The sequence below is a fragment of the Vipera berus genome (assembly GCF_964194415.1).
Source record: "Vipera berus genome assembly, chromosome: 1".
In the NCBI taxonomy this organism is placed as follows: Eukaryota; Metazoa; Chordata; class Lepidosauria; order Squamata; family Viperidae; genus Vipera; species Vipera berus.
The window spans coordinates 203,932,622-203,950,803 of record NC_138202.1 but is presented as its reverse complement, the minus strand read 5'-3'; the positions used below and the strand labels follow the sequence as shown (position 1 = coordinate 203,950,803).

At 40.2% G+C, this 18,182-nt stretch overlaps 1 protein-coding gene across 3 annotated transcripts in view; it reads left to right on the top strand.

Moving 5' to 3' along the window:
- PLCB1 (phospholipase C beta 1) overlaps positions 1-18,182 on the top strand; it is a 497,164-nt gene that overhangs the window by 374,940 nt on the left and 104,042 nt on the right. For all 3 annotated transcript variants that reach the window (XM_081321970.1, XM_081321971.1, XM_081321972.1), the window contains exons 11-13: positions 2,713-2,870; positions 13,191-13,273; positions 15,113-15,197. In XM_081321970.1, the coding sequence (XP_081178096.1) occupies positions 2,713-2,870; positions 13,191-13,273; positions 15,113-15,197 (326 nt within the window). The remainder of the gene's footprint in view (positions 1-2,712; positions 2,871-13,190; positions 13,274-15,112; positions 15,198-18,182) is intronic.

Sequence of the window (18,182 nt, the reverse complement as noted above, 5' to 3'; positions counted from 1 at the left end):
CCACCTAATAGCTCGCAACAGATGACAACAATCAGCTGATTTCTTTAGGCTCCAAAGCTAAGCAAGCACTAGAGGCACAAAACTAGTCCCATAAGTGCTTTTCAGTTTCCATGTTGTACTACCATTTCTAAGAATTAAAAATAATTTCCTTGGATCTCAGCTGCAAGCTAGCAGGCATCCTCTTGTGTCTAGCCAATTCAGCTTCAGAGTCTGCCCATTCTTGGCCAAAAAGAATATACATAATCTCTTCCCGTTACATGATAATGAATAAAGAAGCTGCTATCCTGTGATAAGGCTTTAGTCTCCTATTAACCAAGTATCTTTCTGTCTGTTTGGATGACCAAAGGAAAAAGTTAAAGAACAAATGCCGAAGAGTTTGTTATTGAATCTGAAGAGGTTCATTGTTGACATTTAGATGCTCATCTGCCTTTTTTCCTGCCATTTGTCTCCCATTGATCTTGTATACCAGATGGAAAATACTTTGCACCTATAAGTTGTCAGTGAAGTAGAGCTTCTGCCCTTCCATCCAGAATTATCAATGATAATGGATACGGTTATTTTTTTTCTTTTTAAAACTCTGTAATCCCTTGGTTCAAGATGGAGTCAGGGCGACTGAATGGAGCTGAGCATTTACTGGCCAGGTGCCCTTCCTGACGCCTATGCAGACTTCACAGCTGATATTTTCTCTTTGCACCCTGATCTGTCGCTGCCTATCAACCTTCCAAGTGGGAGACAGGCATCTTCACATCTAGGCCACTGTACTGCTTGATGGTGGATACGGTTATTTATTTATTATTTATTTATTTTTGGGACTTATATGCCGCCCTATCTCCCGAAGGACTCAGGGCGGCTAACAACAATAAAAAACAACAATACAAAAATTAAAAAAAGAATTAAATAACAGCCCCAAAATAAATTAACTACACAGTTAAAAATTAAAACATATTTAAAAACCCATCATCAATCCAGGTCAGCCTGATGGAAGAAAAAAGTTTTGAGGTCGCGGCGAAAGGACCGGAGGTCCGGGGCCATCCGAAGCTCAAGGGGGAGTTGGTTCCAAAGGGCTGGTGCTCCCACAGAGAAGGCCCTCCCCCTGGGGGTCGCCAGCCAACATTGTCTGGCCGACGGCACCCTGAGGAGGCCCTCTCTGTGTGAGCGCACTGGGCGATGGGAAGTCGTCCCCGGTAGCAGACGGTCCTGCAAATATCCTGAGGACCCTTTTGTTCTGTAAAAAAGGAAAAGTGGTTATAGTCAGTGTCAGGCTTGGTATCTGAACATTATTCAGCAACTTTACTTTGATTCTTCACTATTCAGAGGTAGTTTTCAAGAATGTTACAACTCAACATAAAAATTTTCTTTGACAGCATTCGCTGCTATTCTAGACGTTTAGCTGTTTTGCAGGTGTTGTTTGTTGTCTTACTAAAGTTTGCAATGTTTAAGCTAAGGATACAAGATAAATATGTATCAGTTAATATTTATAACTGTGTTTCCCTGGAAATAAGACCTGGTCTTTTTTTTGCCACCAAAAGAGGCACCAAGTCTTATTTTCGGGGTGTGTGTGTCTTTTCCACTCACCTCACAGTGGCAGCACTGACAGCCCCCCCAGCCGGCCCACTTCTTCTGCGGCCGAAGGAGCAGCTTCATTCTGCAGCTGAGAATGAAGCTCCAGTGTGCATTTCACTGTCAGAGGCCTTGACTGCGAAATGCAGGCCAAGCTTCATTCTCAGCTGCAGAATGAAGCTGCTCTTTCCGGCGAGGCAAGTGTCAATCCATGGGAGGCCTGGCTGCAATGGTAAGCTCCACACCCCCACCTCATTTTTAGGCGTGTGCCTCACCCCAAAACTAGGGCTTATTTTTTGGGTAGGGCTTATATTAGGCTCACCCCCAAAAATCAAGCTAGGGCTTATTTTAGGGGTATGTCTTACTTTTGGAGAAACACAATATATAGGAATAAGATTCATTAAGTGTATCATTGTGGATGTGTGGATGACCTAAACTTCATTTAATTAGTTGTTTAGTAGTTAGACACATAGTATCCTTAAACAGGGATTGGTTCAATAAGAAAGCCACAAAACCTGTCTCTAATATTTGAAGATGCTTCACTTTGAGTAAGTAAAGGACTTTTAGGTGTTCAATTGGCTATTGTAAAAGAGTTTACATAGTTGCATATAAAATTCCAGGGGATGAGGAACGATTTGAAGGCCTGATTAACTTCTGTGATGAGTTACAAGGGATTGCATTTTTTTCTAAACTATGTATACTTGACAACCATTTTTTAAAAAGAGACTATTCTGTTAACAGCGACCTTGCCTTTAAGTGGCATGACTGCATTTTTTCGGAAATTAGATGTGCTATGCCATTAAATAACACAAAGAGGCTTTCATGCTTTTTTCTTTACTATGTATAGTTCTGCAGTGTTTCTTACTAGGCCACCAAAATGTATAATGAAATATGTTCTTGAGCATCTTAAAAAAATAGAAACATTTAAAACAATTAGAATAGTAATTATCTTTCCTTTTTTTTTGCCCCTTTTGTCATTTTCTATCTCTGCTCCCTGTAAGAGTGTGTTTAAGTTTATCCATTCATCACTTTTGTCTTTTGGCACTGGGAAAAATAGATGGTGCAGACTTCTACACTTTCAAGACAATATGCTTTAGGTCCATTAGTCCAGAATGGAGTATCTTGATTCAGGGTCGTCTTCTTTGTTTGCAGCTGGACAGCTAGCCGGCAACTCTTCTGTAGAGATGTATCGTCAAGTGCTGTTGTCTGGTTGCCGCTGTGTTGAGCTGGACTGCTGGAAAGGCCGAACTGCTGAAGAGGAGCCGGTCATTACACATGGATTCACCATGACAACGGAAATATCCTTTAAGGTACATTTCCCTGGTGTTCCAATGTAAAAAGATAGTACAAAATAGAATATTTATGCACATATAAAATGCCTACAGATGACTATAGAATGTCTCCAGAAAAACAAATAATGCCTAGGTTAGAAATTCAATTCAATAGAGAAAGGTTTAAAAAAAACAAACGGGGATTTCAATTATCAGGCCATTTCTTAAGAGGCTGTGTGACTCCAGTACAAATGGACTGCTTTCAAAATGTAGACTGTTGCTGTATTCACACTCCTATGCACTCAAAGCATTTTCCCCCCCAAATTATTTCTGGAGTGTTGCCCAGCCAATGTGCATTATTTCACTTTTATAATAATGAGGTTGTATATAAGCTTGCAGAAAATGACACAAAGATAAAAGAATGATTATCTTAATTATATTCTATATTCTTAATATTTTGCTCCATTATACTTAACATTAAGAAATGATTATCTGTATAAGATGCTAACTAACTCGCTGGTTTCTGAGTGAGACCAGACCATCCTTGTACTCATTTGGGGGGAAAAAATAATTATCACTTTTTAAGTAGTCAAAGGAACTTTTGCAGATCATCTGGCAGTGCTGTAATGGTGTAAATTTTGAAATCTTCAGGGATTATAGACCAGAATAAGAAGTAAAGCAATCCCTGAAAGCAGCAGTGGAAAACTCCTTTCGTATTTTTGTTGAGAAAATTGCATGTATGCATCCATGACACCAGGCATCTAACTCAACTCCAAGGACTTTAAGCCTATCTTTGTTAAATAACGCATTTTTATATCACACTCAATTGTCTACATGCATGTAGAATAGCTTATGTCTCCATACTTGCAAATAACTATAAATAAATCTAAATGTTGATCAAATTAACTCTTTTATAATGAAATGCATGATTCTTATGATGCAATAAAAATTTCCCTTTCACACACTTCCAGGAGACATAAAATGCATGTACACAGAAGTTTACAGCATAACGTATTGCTAGGTGTGAATCTGATGAATTCTCTGTTTTGTTGCATAGGATCCCCAGTTCTTCTTGGAGAGGGATAGATCCCAAAATGGAAAAAAAAATTACTGCCCAGTATTGGATAGAATGATAAATGGGAGTTTGAGGTTGCTGTAGAATGCCAGTTTTAATTAACTAGTATTGGTACAAACAGAAGTAGCTATTTCAGCTGAAACATTTAGTTAATAAACTGTTTACAAAACTTATTTGGCTTCAGCATTTTTAAGGAGACGAAAAACAATATTTTCAATCCAGAAAAGGCACGATTCAATTCAATGACAGGTATACAATTCTCACAAAACTGGTAATATTGCTAAGCACATTGATTTGTGCTTTAGATTGTAAGCCGCCCTGAGTCTTTGGAGAAGGGCGGGATATAAATGGGATTTTAAAAAAAATACATGAATATATAGGCAAAAATGGACTGTTTAGGCTAGTTTTGAAAAAGGTCATGATGTCTCTGGGCATTTTTAAGATTTTACTCAGCCTGGCACTATTCCCCAGACAGACATAGCAGCAGAATAGTTTAAAAGTTATTTACTAAGGGAGATAACAATGATCATCACAGTTGCCTATATCTGCAGATGTGTTACTGAGGTCATTTGTGTGCATGTCATCTTTCTGTGTATGTTAAAAAAAACACATTTATTCAGGGGCATGAGGAAAGTAAAACATGAATTATGGTATTGGGAGTACAGTATAATAAGTTTGATTTCATATCAGTAACAAAATAGGGCAGATTTCAGGTATTCTTGGTGTATTTTGGATGACTTTTTTCCCCCGTCTCAGTCTTTGCAAAAGTATCCTGGTATCATTACGCGATGGTGTTAACTGAAGCTAGATATTCCTTGAAAAGCAAAATATTTTAATCTTCAGTTTTTTATAATTTAAAGCAATGAGGTAGAGGCAGTTACAGGAAAACATATGGCTAATTATCCCATGATGTATATTATCGCTGCTTGACAGACTTCCTTTGTTGTAATTTCAGTTGATCTTCTTTCCTTCAGTTGACCTTTTACACACACACACACACACACAGAGAGAGAGAGAGAGAGAGAGAGAGAGAGAGAGAGGGAGGGAGGGAGAGAGACCGCTTTGTATGTGTGTGTATGGTATAATTAATATTGAATCTATCCAAAAATCAAAACTGTGCTCTCTTTCTCTTTCTCTCTCTCTCTCTCTCTCTCACACACACACACACACACACACAAACACCCCTGTCTGTATGTAATTCATGAGATGATTTAGCTTGCAGATTTTACATAGCAATGGTTTTTTGATTAATAACAGAAAATATACTTTGAAGGTACAATATCTTCAGACAATGCCTCAGAATTCAGGACATCGTGTTTGAAATCCCTTTTACCCCTTTACTAACTGCTATCTATAATTCTTCATCCTTTTTTCTTCAGCACAGTTGGTAACTGTCTATAAAAATGTGCCCTTCTCTCCATTCTTTTCTGCTATCTACCAATAAGCAGTGGTGGGATTCAGGTGGTTTGCAACAGTTCGGCAGAACCGGTAGCTAATTTTTTGTTGCCGAGGTCCAGAATGGACTTCCGGAAGCGGCATCCACACAGAGAACTGGTTTTTCACATATTTGAATCCCACCACTGCCAATTAGTAATGATTTTGTGTCCTCATCACCCATTCCTATATACCTGGGATAATAATGGTATATCTTGTAGATGTTATTTGTTATTATTTCTGCTGAATAGAGCTAGGAGCCTTCTATCCCATGTAATAGGTCATACAATGTAATTTTATCAAGTAACATATATTTTACCTCGAATGATTAATTTAAGCTTGAAAAATATATAGACAAACCTTTTGATCCTGAATATACATATAAATAAATATATATAATGTTAGCTGCGAAGTCATGTCCGACCCATCCGACCCTATGGACAATGTTCCTCCAGGCCTTCCTGTCCTCTACCATCTTCTGGAGTCCATTTAAGCTCACGCCTACTGCTTCAGTGACTCCATCCAGCCACCTCATTCTCTGTCGTCCCCTTCTTCTCTTGCCCTCAACCTTTCCCAGCATTAGGCTCTTCTCCAGTGAGTCCTTCCTTCTCATTAGGTGGCCAAAGTATTTGAGTTTTAGCTTCAGGATCTGGCCTTCTAAAAAGCAATCAGGGTTGATCTCCTCTAGGACTGACCGGTTTGATCGCCTTGCAGTCCAAGGGACTCGCAGGAGTCTTCTCCAGCACCATAGTTCAAAGGCCTCAATTCTTTGGCACTCAGCCTTTCTTATGGTCCAACTTTCACTGCCATACATTGCAACTGGGAAGACCGCAGCCTTGACTATACGCACTTCTGTTGACAGGGTGATGTCTCTGCTTATTAGTGTGCTGTCTAGATTTGCCATGGCTTTCCTCCCCAGGAGCAAGCGTCTTTTAATTTCTTGGCTGCAGTCCCAGTCTGCGGTGATCTTGGAGCCCAGGAAAATAAAATCTGTCACTACCTCCATTTCTTCCCCATCTATTTGCCATGAATTGAGAGGGCCAGATGCCATGATCTTGGTTTTCTTAATGTTAAGTTTCAAGCCAACTTTTGCGCTCTCCTTCTTCACCCGAAATGTAATTATTAGGGCCATGCAAATTATTTTATTATTAATCAACCTTTTTCTTATCGTGCTATTATAGAATACAAGAGTAACTCTCTTACATGGTAACCTTTGATTATAATGAAACATTCTAGTTCCAATCTGTACATGCTTAAGTAGGGACTATATTCCATACAATTCAGTAAGATTTACCTCTGGCCTTTTTAGGATTGCAGTTTTGCTATGCTATAGTTCATCTAAATTTTGTGTTGTTTCACCTCATTTTTGGTGATTTAATTAATTTTCTTTTTACTGTATTACCACTCTAAGGTTTTTATCATTCATTCTAAATAATACTATTTCCAGTATATGTATATGCATACTTATATACATATAGTAAAAGGTACGGTAGTGAGAGAAACAAACAGTTTTTAAAATAATAAAACAAGTAGTCCTGGATCCTAGAAGCATGCATTTTTATTATTGAAAATAAAAATATATAATATATAATAATCATATATAATATATTATAATATATAATACCGTATATACTTGAGTATAAGCCGACTCGAGTATAAGCCGAGACCCCCAATTTCACCCCCAAAAACTGGGAAAAGTTGTTGACTCGAGTATAAGCCGATCTGCCGTTCTGCAAGCCTCCGCCGCCGGCGGAGGCTGGATCCGCGCTCTGCAAGCCTCTGCCGTCAGCAGAGGCTCGATCCGCCATTTTGCAAGCCTGAATACACAGGAATACCCTGTGTGGCCGCGGCTCTCGGGGAAGCCCTGGCTGTCCGCTTCCTCGCTCCACGCTGCCATTCGGGGCCCGCGCGTTCCCCGGGGAAATCGCGGCGCCCAGCAGGCGAGGAAACACGCCCGCTCCAGTCGCCCCCCCTTCCCTCAGGAGACGCGAAGCAAGTGACCGCCCGGAGCTTACCGAGGACTTGCGCGCGGCCGAGGCTTCGGTGCTTCCAGGATCGCGCGCACCTCTCCCAAGCCGCCGCCGTCCGAAGACCTGCCGAAGTTTGGGGAGGTTTGGGGAGATGCGCGCGCACCTCCCCAAACCTCCCCAAATGTCGGCAGGTCTCCGTTCCTCCGCACAGACCTGCCGACGTTTGGGGAGGTTTGGGCGCCTCCCCAAACCTCCCCAAACGTCGGCAGGTCTCCGTTCCTCCTGCCGACATTTGGGGAGGTTTGGGCGCCTCCCCAAGCCTCCCCAAACGTCGGCAGGTCTCCGTTCCTCCGCGCAGACCTGCCGACGTTTGGGGAGGTTTGGGCGCCTCCCCAAACCTCCCCAGGTCTCCGTTCCTCCTGCCGACGTTTGGGGAGGTTTGGGCGCCTCCCCAAACCTCCCCAGGTCTCCGTTCCTCCGCGCAGACCTGCCGACGTTTGGGGAGGTTTGGGCGCCTCCCCAAACCTCCCCAGGTCTCCGTTCCTCCTGCCGACGTTTGGGGAGGTTTGGGCGCCTCCCCAAACCTCCCCAGGTGTCCGTTCCTCCACGCAGACCTGCCGACGTTTGGGGAGGTTTGGGCGCCTCCCCAAATGTCGGCAGGTCTGCGCGACGTTTGGGGAGGTTTGGGGAGGCGCCCAAACCTCCCCAAACGTCGGCAGGTCTGTGCGGAGGAACGGAGACCTGCCGAGGTTTGGGGAGGCGCCCAAACCTCCCCAAACGTCGGCAGGTCTGCGCGGAGGAACGGAGACCTGCCGAGGTTTGGGGAGGCGCCCAAACCTCCCCAAACGTCGGCAGGTCTGCGCGGAGGAACGGAGACCTGGGGAGGTTTGGGGAGGTGCCCAAACCTCCCCAAACGTCGGCAGGAGGAACGGAGACCTGCCGACGTTTGGGGAGGTTTGGGGAGGCGCCCAAACCTCCCCAAACGTCGGCAGGTCTGCGCGGAGGAACGGAGACCTGGGGAGGTTTGGGGAGGCGCCCAAACCTCCCCAAACGTCGGCAGGAGGAACGGAGACCTGCCGACGTTTGGGGAGGTTTGGGGAGGTGCGCGCGCACCTCCCCAAACCTCCCCAAACTTCGGCAGGTCTCAGACGGCGGTGGCTTGGGAGAGGTGCGCGCGATCCCGGAAGCACCAAAGCCTCGGCCGCGCACAAGTCCTCGGTAAGTTTTTTTGTTGACTGGAGTATAAGCCGAAGTGGAATTTTTCAGCCCAAAAAGTGGGCTGAAAAATTCGGCTTATACTCAAGTATATATGGTACATTATTTTTAACTTGATTGTTGGAAGACAAATATAGTAATTTTACAAACAAAAGATTTAGATTTTATTTTTGCAACCTTTAAATTGAAAGCAGCAGTTGCAATGATGCTACATGAGTGATACTAATAATCAGTCCTCAAAGTTCTGGCCATTGCACCAACCCTGTAGTCACATCATTCTGAATTGGGCACGTGACAACCAACTCACGATTTTGATGGTTGCATTATCCTGCAGATCAACATTTGCAACCTTTCCTGCTGGTTTTCCAGAAGCAAAGTCTGCAGGGAAGCCTACAGAGAAGGGTGCAAGCTGTTCCCACCACTTATTCTCCCATAGCACCCCCTGCCCAGCAGTGATACTGCAGTAACTCTTCCCCAACCTTCATGTAGTCAGGTGATGTCTTAGCATCTCCTCCTGAGTACAGTACATACCCACCATCCAGCCCACTTGTGAGCTGCCCGGGACTTGCAAATTCTCGGCAGTTTTCCCATTGACTTTGTGGGAAGCCAGAAGGAAGTCACAAGTTGTAGCCATGTGAAGTTCTTCCTTAACTACCAGGGAATTTGACTTAACAACAGCAGTGGGAATTTTGGGGATTGCTATCACTAAGCAATGCAGTTCCAACTGCATTGGTTTACAGCCACACCCCTTAGCAATGGAAATCCCAGTCCCAATTACCTTTGTTAAGCAAGAAATCACAATAGCGTTATGAGATATAACCCTGAATAAACATGACTTCCATCAGATATTATTGGCAAGGCCAAGGTTATGGAGCATCAGCCTATATGCCTAAATTATTCAAATGACTCATGTAAACTATACTGAAGCTTCCTATTATAGACCTGGATCACATAAGCATATTTGTTTTTCTCAGGGAGAAAACTGCCTTTAAGAAACAGCAGGAAGGACAGTCCTTATGACATAAAAGAATAGTGCTTGCAAGCTCTGCGGTGTATTATTGGATATGAATCATGTGTGAGTGGTAGGATTTAAATATTCACTTGTGCACACATTTTTGGAACAATCAGCATTCTTGGCAGAAAATTAGAAAAGGGTTGCTAGTGATCTGAAGGAAGTGATTTGTCCATCATTATAATAGATGTACCATCTGAGCCAGTCATCAACTAGACACATGGGAAAACCTGTATGCACAGACTATACACAAACTTAAATATGAGACAGCCTCAACCAGAAGAATATAATTGACATTACTTATTTAAATAATTCAGCGCTAAATCGTAAGTCCCAAGTTGATTACCATATCCAATTTCAACATCTGAGGAAGCAATGTTTTGCTCCTAACTTTTATATTACCATCTCATTAATTGCATATATTGTTTATGATGATTGTCTGCTATTAATGGATTTGGATTTCTGACTGCCAAAACAGACTGTGTATAAATATACTACAGATAGTAACAGAAACCTGTACTTCATTTTTCTATGATCAAGTGAGTGGTGAATAGTTACAACATGCCCAGATTCAGAACACTCTTTTCGTGAAGTTACCGCCTTTTTTAAATTTTCTACTGAAACAGCTGTAACTTCTTATTTGTTCCGCATTATTGCTGGATTTGTGAATTGGCTGATGGTCACTGTGTTGCTTGGATTATTGTTAAATTAATTGTGGTTGGTTTTGTTTGTTATTCCTTGCAATCCTGCCAAAGGTTTGTGGAATATGCAAATAATAAAAAAGGGGAACTTGATGGGAAGGACATTTTCTGCCATGTATGTTACACGTCTGCACTACTGCTGCTCCAGTGTGTGGAGCCACCTCATCTTTGAGCTCTCCAGTGAAATAGACAAAGAAGTGAGGCCCAGCAGAGCAATGCCCCCTGTTGAAGCTTGGATGGATTCCTTGCTTTACCGAGCAGTTTTCCTTCAACAGAAATCTCTTTCGCCTGCCATCCACATGTAGAAATGAAACAAAAGTCAGAAAAGTGGCATCTAGAAACCAAGCATATGCAATTGTTATGTAGGCTTTTTTCTTGGCATTGTATAATCAAGAAAGAGGGTGTTTTAATTTAGTAATTGGCCATTTTAAAACATATATTTTAATCTCAGAATGCTTCTGAAAATGCTAGTGTTAGAGAGTCGTGCACATCCCACACATGAATCGGAGATTTTGTTCCTCTCTAATTATTATTTTTTTAATTTGACTTCTTTCACTGGAAATGATGAAGAATGTCAGGATATTTTGACTTAAACTTATTGTGCCTGTAATACCGCATACATGAATGTCTCTTTCAACATAATGCTGCCACTTTGCTATTCAACTTGACATTTCCTGATTCAGTAGGAGCAAACTAAAAGAGAAGTAATCTGTTAGCAGGCAGGGGAAACAATTTTGAGGTACCAGTGTCTGACGTCAGAGCCATTAATCAGCACTTTTCTTGGTGGCCCATGTAATAGCTTGCTTTTATTTTTATAGCTTGCTCATTTTTCTGACAAGTAGATATGACATGTGCAGAGGCACAAACCTAGTGCAAAATTTGAGTTATGTAATTTGATTTTTTAAATTTTTTGATTTCATAACTGTAGCACTTGATAATGAACATGTTACCCCCTGAACCTTTCTTTGTAAAACAGATTTGTGTTAGATCTAGATTAGCTTGTTTAATCCATTTTTCAGTAAAAAGGTGAATATTGTGTACTTTAGCTGTTCCAGAAAGGTTCATAGAAGCCTCACAATTAGTAGAAGCCTTTTACATCCTATTTGCTCTTTCTTAACTGATGGTTAGCTATGTTAAAAGCATCTGCTGCAAAATTTACATGCTATTGATTTTCCTTGTTATATGTATACATTCTCTTTACATTGCACGGCAAAATTATAATGAAGGCATTTTAGCTTAAATTTTTAGTGCATTTGTTAAAATTACTGAATTGGGTAAAAAGAATTATCAGCAGTCACCAATTAATAATAATAATAATAATTTTATTTATATAAAATTATTAATTTATATAATTAAAAGCTCTTCAGACAAATAATATCAGATGAGAAATGAAAGCCAAACTTTTTGTTGTTTTGTGAAATGTTGTGTTGCTTCGGTCTGTGACCTGGAGGAACAGAATTTCTGCTTATAGAATGTGTATATACATACATGCACTTTTTTTCTTAAAAAATTCTCTAGGGTAAATTAAAAACCACCTCTGTTCTCTCCTCTTAGGCAGTTAGTGGATAAGTAATTATCTGAATACAATTAATAAAGCAAGCTTTATCATGTTTTCTTATCCTGTGTAATTATGTTGAATTATATGATATATTTTTATTAACTGAATAGTTAGATGTCTATGCTGCCTTTTAGCCAAGGCAATTTGTAACTAATTTTAAAAGCCATGGTAAGGTAAGCATGGCGAACGTGTAAATCTTCATATCTTTGCTGAGCTATATAATTTTTCATTACAATTATCACTATGTAAGAAAATGTGTACTTCAAGTGGTTATATCAATAGTCCTATAACTTTATATCAAGCTGCAGTCTGTCCGCAGTCCTGCATCAAAGTTTTAAGACATACCTTGGGAAAGAGAAAGCAGTTTTTTTATAGGAATAGTTTAAGCCACTTAGATGAAACATTTTTAAAAAAAACCACAGGCAAAGTAAATTTGTAAAAAGACAAGGCAACCTTAACCTAAATCAATTTCTACAGAAGCAGTCTCCATTTCAGCTAAATCCTACTGGGTTTTCACACATTCTATTTGTTCCCTCAGCAAATAAATCCATGTGTGGGGGAGGGGTGGCAGGGAGGATTCTTAGTAATTGAAAAGCCTTCCCATACATTTCCCCCCCCCCCAAAAAAAAATATTTAAGCATCACATAGCAGGTTAAGTAAAATCACTGTGTGAGGTTATGTCAGATTAACTAACATGGCCCAGCCTATAAATTTTTCAAGCATGTTTCTGGCTGCTGGGGGTGGTAAGAATGGCTTCAGGTTGGAATAAACAAAAACTAATCAGGGTTAGAAGTATCTTAAAAAGATCCCCCTTGTGCTACACACCAGATTTTGTTGTTGTCCTGGCACACTTAGTACACCACTAAGTAGATTCATACATATACTACCAACTATAGTGTATGGGTTTATGCAGTATGCTAAGCCAAAATGGAACAACTTGCAGTTTAACATGCATTACTTTTCTTTTGTTCTGTCAGATACTCGAGGCTTTATTAAACTCAGACATACGTCTAAAGAGTGGCAATTAAAAGATTTGAAAAGAAGTCTTTCTCTAAATACAATAAAGGTTACCTGGCAATACATAACTATTTTATTACACAAAAGAATCTCTAAAAGTGAAGCTTTAGGAAAACTGCTGTGAGCCCTGTGGACACACATTTTTAAATACAAACTACTGTTTATTCTCCCACACGCCAACAGCATTTTACTGGGCTTGAAGATTAGAAGGCCAGTCACACTGAGATAAACTTAATGGTGCTGCAACTGCCTTGTTCTTTTAAGAATTAAAAAAATCTTGAGTGTGGGTCAGAGGAACTATGAAAACTTTTTGTGCTTGCCTGTTAAATCATTTCTTTTCTCAAGGGAAAATGTGTTCTTTGTTTCTCCCTTTCTAGGAGGTCATAGAAGCTATTGCTGAATGTGCATTTAAGACATCTCCTTTCCCTATACTCTTGTCTTTTGAGAATCATGTGGATTCGTAAGTAATTTAAAATTTTGTAGAAATCTTTTCAGTCAGCTATGTCCAGTTTCCTACGTATATTGATTTCTACTCATGAAGCAAAAGGGGTTGTTGTTTTTTTGTTTTTTTGCTTTCTCCCCTTCATATGTGCCAAGCACCAACTTTCTAGAAAGTCTTTGGGGAGTCCCACCCTTATAGTAGGTGATTGTTGCTGCTAGCAGTTTCTCTGCATGTCAGTTGGCATGGTTTTTAGCATGGGCCTATTTCCCCCCATTTAATTCTTTCTTCTCTGTACTGTTTGTAAGATGCTCAAAATCATTTTGGAACTGAGCAGCATGAAAGCGCAGTAGCAAATTGCTTAATGTATTGGGGGGATGGGGGCGGAATCAAATTTGCCAAAGGGAGAAGGAAGAATTTGGTTTCCCAGTGCTGGCAACAGAATAGAATGCCAACTTCCAGTAATATGCACCAATAATATTTGAGTGTTGTAGATTTTTGCTGCAGGTAAAAACAAACCTGTTAAAATGTGGTGCAGCTCTTTTTTAATGAATGTTTCTTATCCTCCCAGGCATTTACTTGTGAAGAGAGATACCCCAGTTAAACTTAAGTTATTAGCTTTTTCAGAGCTTTAGGGGTAACTGTAAATCTATATATTATTAAAACTACAATCTTTTATTGAAGTGAAATGATGCATGGTAGGGCAGTGGGTTTTAAATCACAGTACCTCAAATGGGCTAACTTACAGAATATGTCCAAAATCCAGAAACTATGACTTTCAAGGGCATGAAATTTGAGAACGTTGTGATTGCTTTAGTGCTGCCAGTTATTGCTGTGCAGTCACTGCAGTCTGCACAGCTACTGCAGTCACATGATCTTCATTTTTAAAGTCTTGTGACAATTTCCCAGCCAGTTTCACAATCCCTCACTTCCTTCCCAACCCAGCAGCAGCCACTTATCTGCCTGTTGAGAAGGGAAAAGAAAGGAAGTGAAGGGGAAGCCTTCTCTGCCACCCACCCATGTGTGCTCTCTGACTCATGTGGTATCTTAGGCACACACCTGCACAACCTTCCCAACCTATGCGATACCTCTTGCGCATTTACTATTCCTGACCCTCACACACAACCTTGCTCTCTCCCCCAGCTAGCAGCAGTCACTTAACTTTCTGCTGACTTTCTCCCTGCAAGCTTCTTACAAGGAAAGTAAATGGGGAAAGTGACAGGAAAAGGAAGGAAGGAAGGAAGGAAGGAAGGAAGGAAGGAAGGAAGGAAGGAAGGAAGGAAGGAAGGAAGGAAGGACATGGGTCACATCCACAGAAAAAGGAAATGGATCTTAATGTGAGAATGAGTGAGAATAAGGGAGAAAGCACAGCACAAACCGCATACACACTTACACTGACAGTGTTATTTAACTCGGTAATGAAATGTCTACAAGCAAACAACCATGTTCAGAGAGCCCAAAGGACTCAGCAGTTCAACCCCATTACATATATTCTTTTCTATTGGAAGTAGATCGATATAAATATTTTAAGAGTAGGTAGATGTCAAAATAATTTTCTGTATTCTCTTAATCACACCTGTTTCTTGTATGTATATGAGGCAATTTCATTTTTTTATCTCTATTAATGACAAACTACAAATGAGAATCTTTATTGTGCTGATTATTGTAAAAATATGGCAAGAAAGCTATTGCTGAAGTCGAATTAATAGCATAATGACTTTAGATCACTGAGTACAATTTAGGATGATAGGATCGGAAAATTACACCTCTTCATCTAGTTAAAAGATATATCCTCCATTACTAGTGTTTCTAGCATTATAAAAAAGCTTTATTTAATTTCACAATTTCTTCCACATTTAGCCCTAAACAGCAGGCAAAAATGGCAGAATATTGTAGATTAATATTTGGAGATGCTTTGCTGATGGATCCACTAGAAAAATACCCAGTAAGTACATATTTATTTATTTAGCTTTTTTGACTAGTCAACAAAGATATTATTTCATGTAGAATTTTAAGTTTCTGTGGTTCCTTCATCTCTTACAACATAATAAATTTATTTATTTATGGGAAATGTCTTGTGCTGATTTGTTTTGTTCATTTATTTTTAATTTAGTGGGTTGAGAGTTGAAGGACATATATATTTGAAATATATTTGAAGCACATACCCCTCTTGTATAATGTATGCTTTCACAGGAAAAAATATAACAGGGACTTGTAAGGAGGTATATTCTGATTTTTTTAAATTTGAATTGATTCTAAAGCAGTGTCTTAACCTTATCCTATCCATACCAAGTCTACATGTGAAAGCTTAACAAATCTCCTTTGTAAGATGTTCCAGCAAGAATGCTTCAGTGTAATTTAGATTGCTTTTTGGTTGAGTAGTTTTGTGTCCCAGATGGAACCAAACATATAAAGCCAGAGAGGTATAACATCAAGTGTTATTTACTAGGATACTAATGATTTTAAGTAAAAGATACATATTTAGTACCAGTGCTTTTTTTCTTAAAAAAAAAGGTGCCAGAACTCTCATCTTGACAGGCACAGGAGGCGGGGGGGGGGCGGTGCTGCTGCGGTCATGGGTGCGAGGGGTGTTGGTGGTGGGCTGCTGCCCAGAGCCAGTGCAGCTGGTGCTGTGGGAGCAGTAGGGCCCGCTCTATATGGCGGGGCTGCGTGGGGCAGGTGGTGGAGGCAGTGCAGGCCAGGTGATGCAGGGCGGCCACTTAGGCACACAGGGCAAGGCGACGGTGGCACAAGTCCAGCACCAGGTAGGCCACCAGCCTGGCTGACACAGGTGAGCACAAGGAAGGAGTGCACATGGACTCCGCAGAACCCACCTCCCACTCCTTGTCCTCTCTTACTTACCTAGTTGAGATGGTATAGTTGGGCAGCAGGGAGGGATGCAAAGTTCCTGCCAACTCGCCTTCGCTGCAGACAACTTGCCGGTGCAATGTTTGCCGGCCAGGTCTTTTGGCACGCTCAGCAGCAATTCCTATTGGCTTTCAAAAGCCAATAGGCTTTTGAAAGCCAATAGAGGGAGTAGCATAGCTTGTGCAAAAGCTTTTTTTGTGTGTGTGCAAAAAAGGGTGCCGGAACGCCATTCTGAGCGTTCTATGAGAAAAAAAGCCCTGCTTTTATGTTTTAATCTTATGATTTTAAAAGTATTGTAAGTTGCCCCAAACATGCCCTTGCCATGTGGATTGCATACAAATATTATATAATCGGTAAATAAAGGTAGAACATATGTTAAATATACATCAAATGATAATATGCTTCCCTACAAAGTCAATTCTTGCTCAATGACAGACCAAGGAGTTAACTCGGAAAGGCAAGAGGAAATCTAGAAGAGGTCTGTGCAACTTGTAGAAGGGAAAGGCCCACACTGATAAATTAAAAATGTTTGTGGTCTGCAAAGGAATGCTGGTGGGCTAATCAATGATTTCGTGACTAGAGGAGCATCTATAGTGTTGGAGTTTGTGGTCATGGTAAGTCATGGAGGCACTAGGCAACATGACTTTCAGGGCAGTGGTGGTGATTTTATTTTTTTTTTTTTTTAAAAAAAGTCTGTGCTCTGTCCAAGGGTGCTTGGTAGGCTGCATGTACAGGCCTGGTCTAGAATTTATTTTGGAGCATTCAAATATCTAGAGCAGGCATGTCAAACTCATTTTGTTTGAGGCAACTTCTTATAAAAGAATTGCCATTAATTTGTTTTAATAAAATAATTTAAATCAATTTTTCACTTGATTTCAAATTAAATGAATTATATTGGTTGACAATAAGATTTTTTTTAGTACAATTGCCAAATGCAATAAACTGGTTATAGGTATATGTGTGCACTAATTATTTCAACACCAATACATTTTAACAACATATTCTATTTGTAAATGAATGCAAATGCAAATTATACAATTTGTTTCTGCAAAAATAAAACAAAATAACAGATTTAAGAGCTGTTATTTTTATCCTTAGATAAAAAGTAATTCCATCATCCAAAACTTTGTTATACTGTATTTAACGAACAGATGCTTTGGGATTAAAAAAAAAGACTTGTGTATCACCATGGCATTAAAACAAAATTCGAACAGTGTATGAAAAAAAAGGTTCCCTAAACGTCTGCTGGCTATATCTATACATTTTCCTTGATAGCACTCTATTGCCTTCTTTTTAGCCTTTTTTTCAACTTCCCAGTTTAAAAAAGGCAAGGCACCAGGAGCTGAAAGTTGCAAAGACTGTTTAAGCAGGTTGCTAAGCAACCTGTTCACACTCGCCCCTTCTTACCCTCCCACTTTTAAATTAGCCTGCATTAGCCTGCATTTCCTTCAATTTGAGCCATCTGAAGGCCTGTCGCTGCCTGAGGAGAATTTGGCTCTCCGGAACAGTTTCCTTCAGGTGTGTGTGTGTGTGTGTGTGTGTGCACAAAAAAAGGTGCCGGAACACCGTTCTGAGCATTCTATGAGAAAAAAAGCTCTGGATATATCACATATAATTGAAGATTGTAATTAGTTGCGTGTGCACGTTCAGCAAGTGTGATGTATTTGTGCTGGCATTTCTAGGCTTCTTTCCAACCACATCCAGAAAAATTTGTAACAAACATTGGAATTCTTAAGGCCATGTTTGGTATTTCCCAGCAATCTGTTACTGGAAGGAAAAAGCAATCCTTGCTGCGTTACTGATCCCAGAGAAGCATTTGCATGTATGCAGGTATCCTTAGGGTGCCATAGTTATGGATGAGAAATATTGGTTGCAAAGTTGGCATTTCTGGATGTAATACAGATATTTTGGACTTATTTTTGTTTCTTTGCATGTTTGATATTTTTAAAAAGGCATATGCTACTGACTATGCTTATTACACATATGTAACATCTTCTGCTAGGATACATGACCACTGCTTTTCCAGAATGTGAAAAGTGAAAGATTGTGACTAAACAAAATT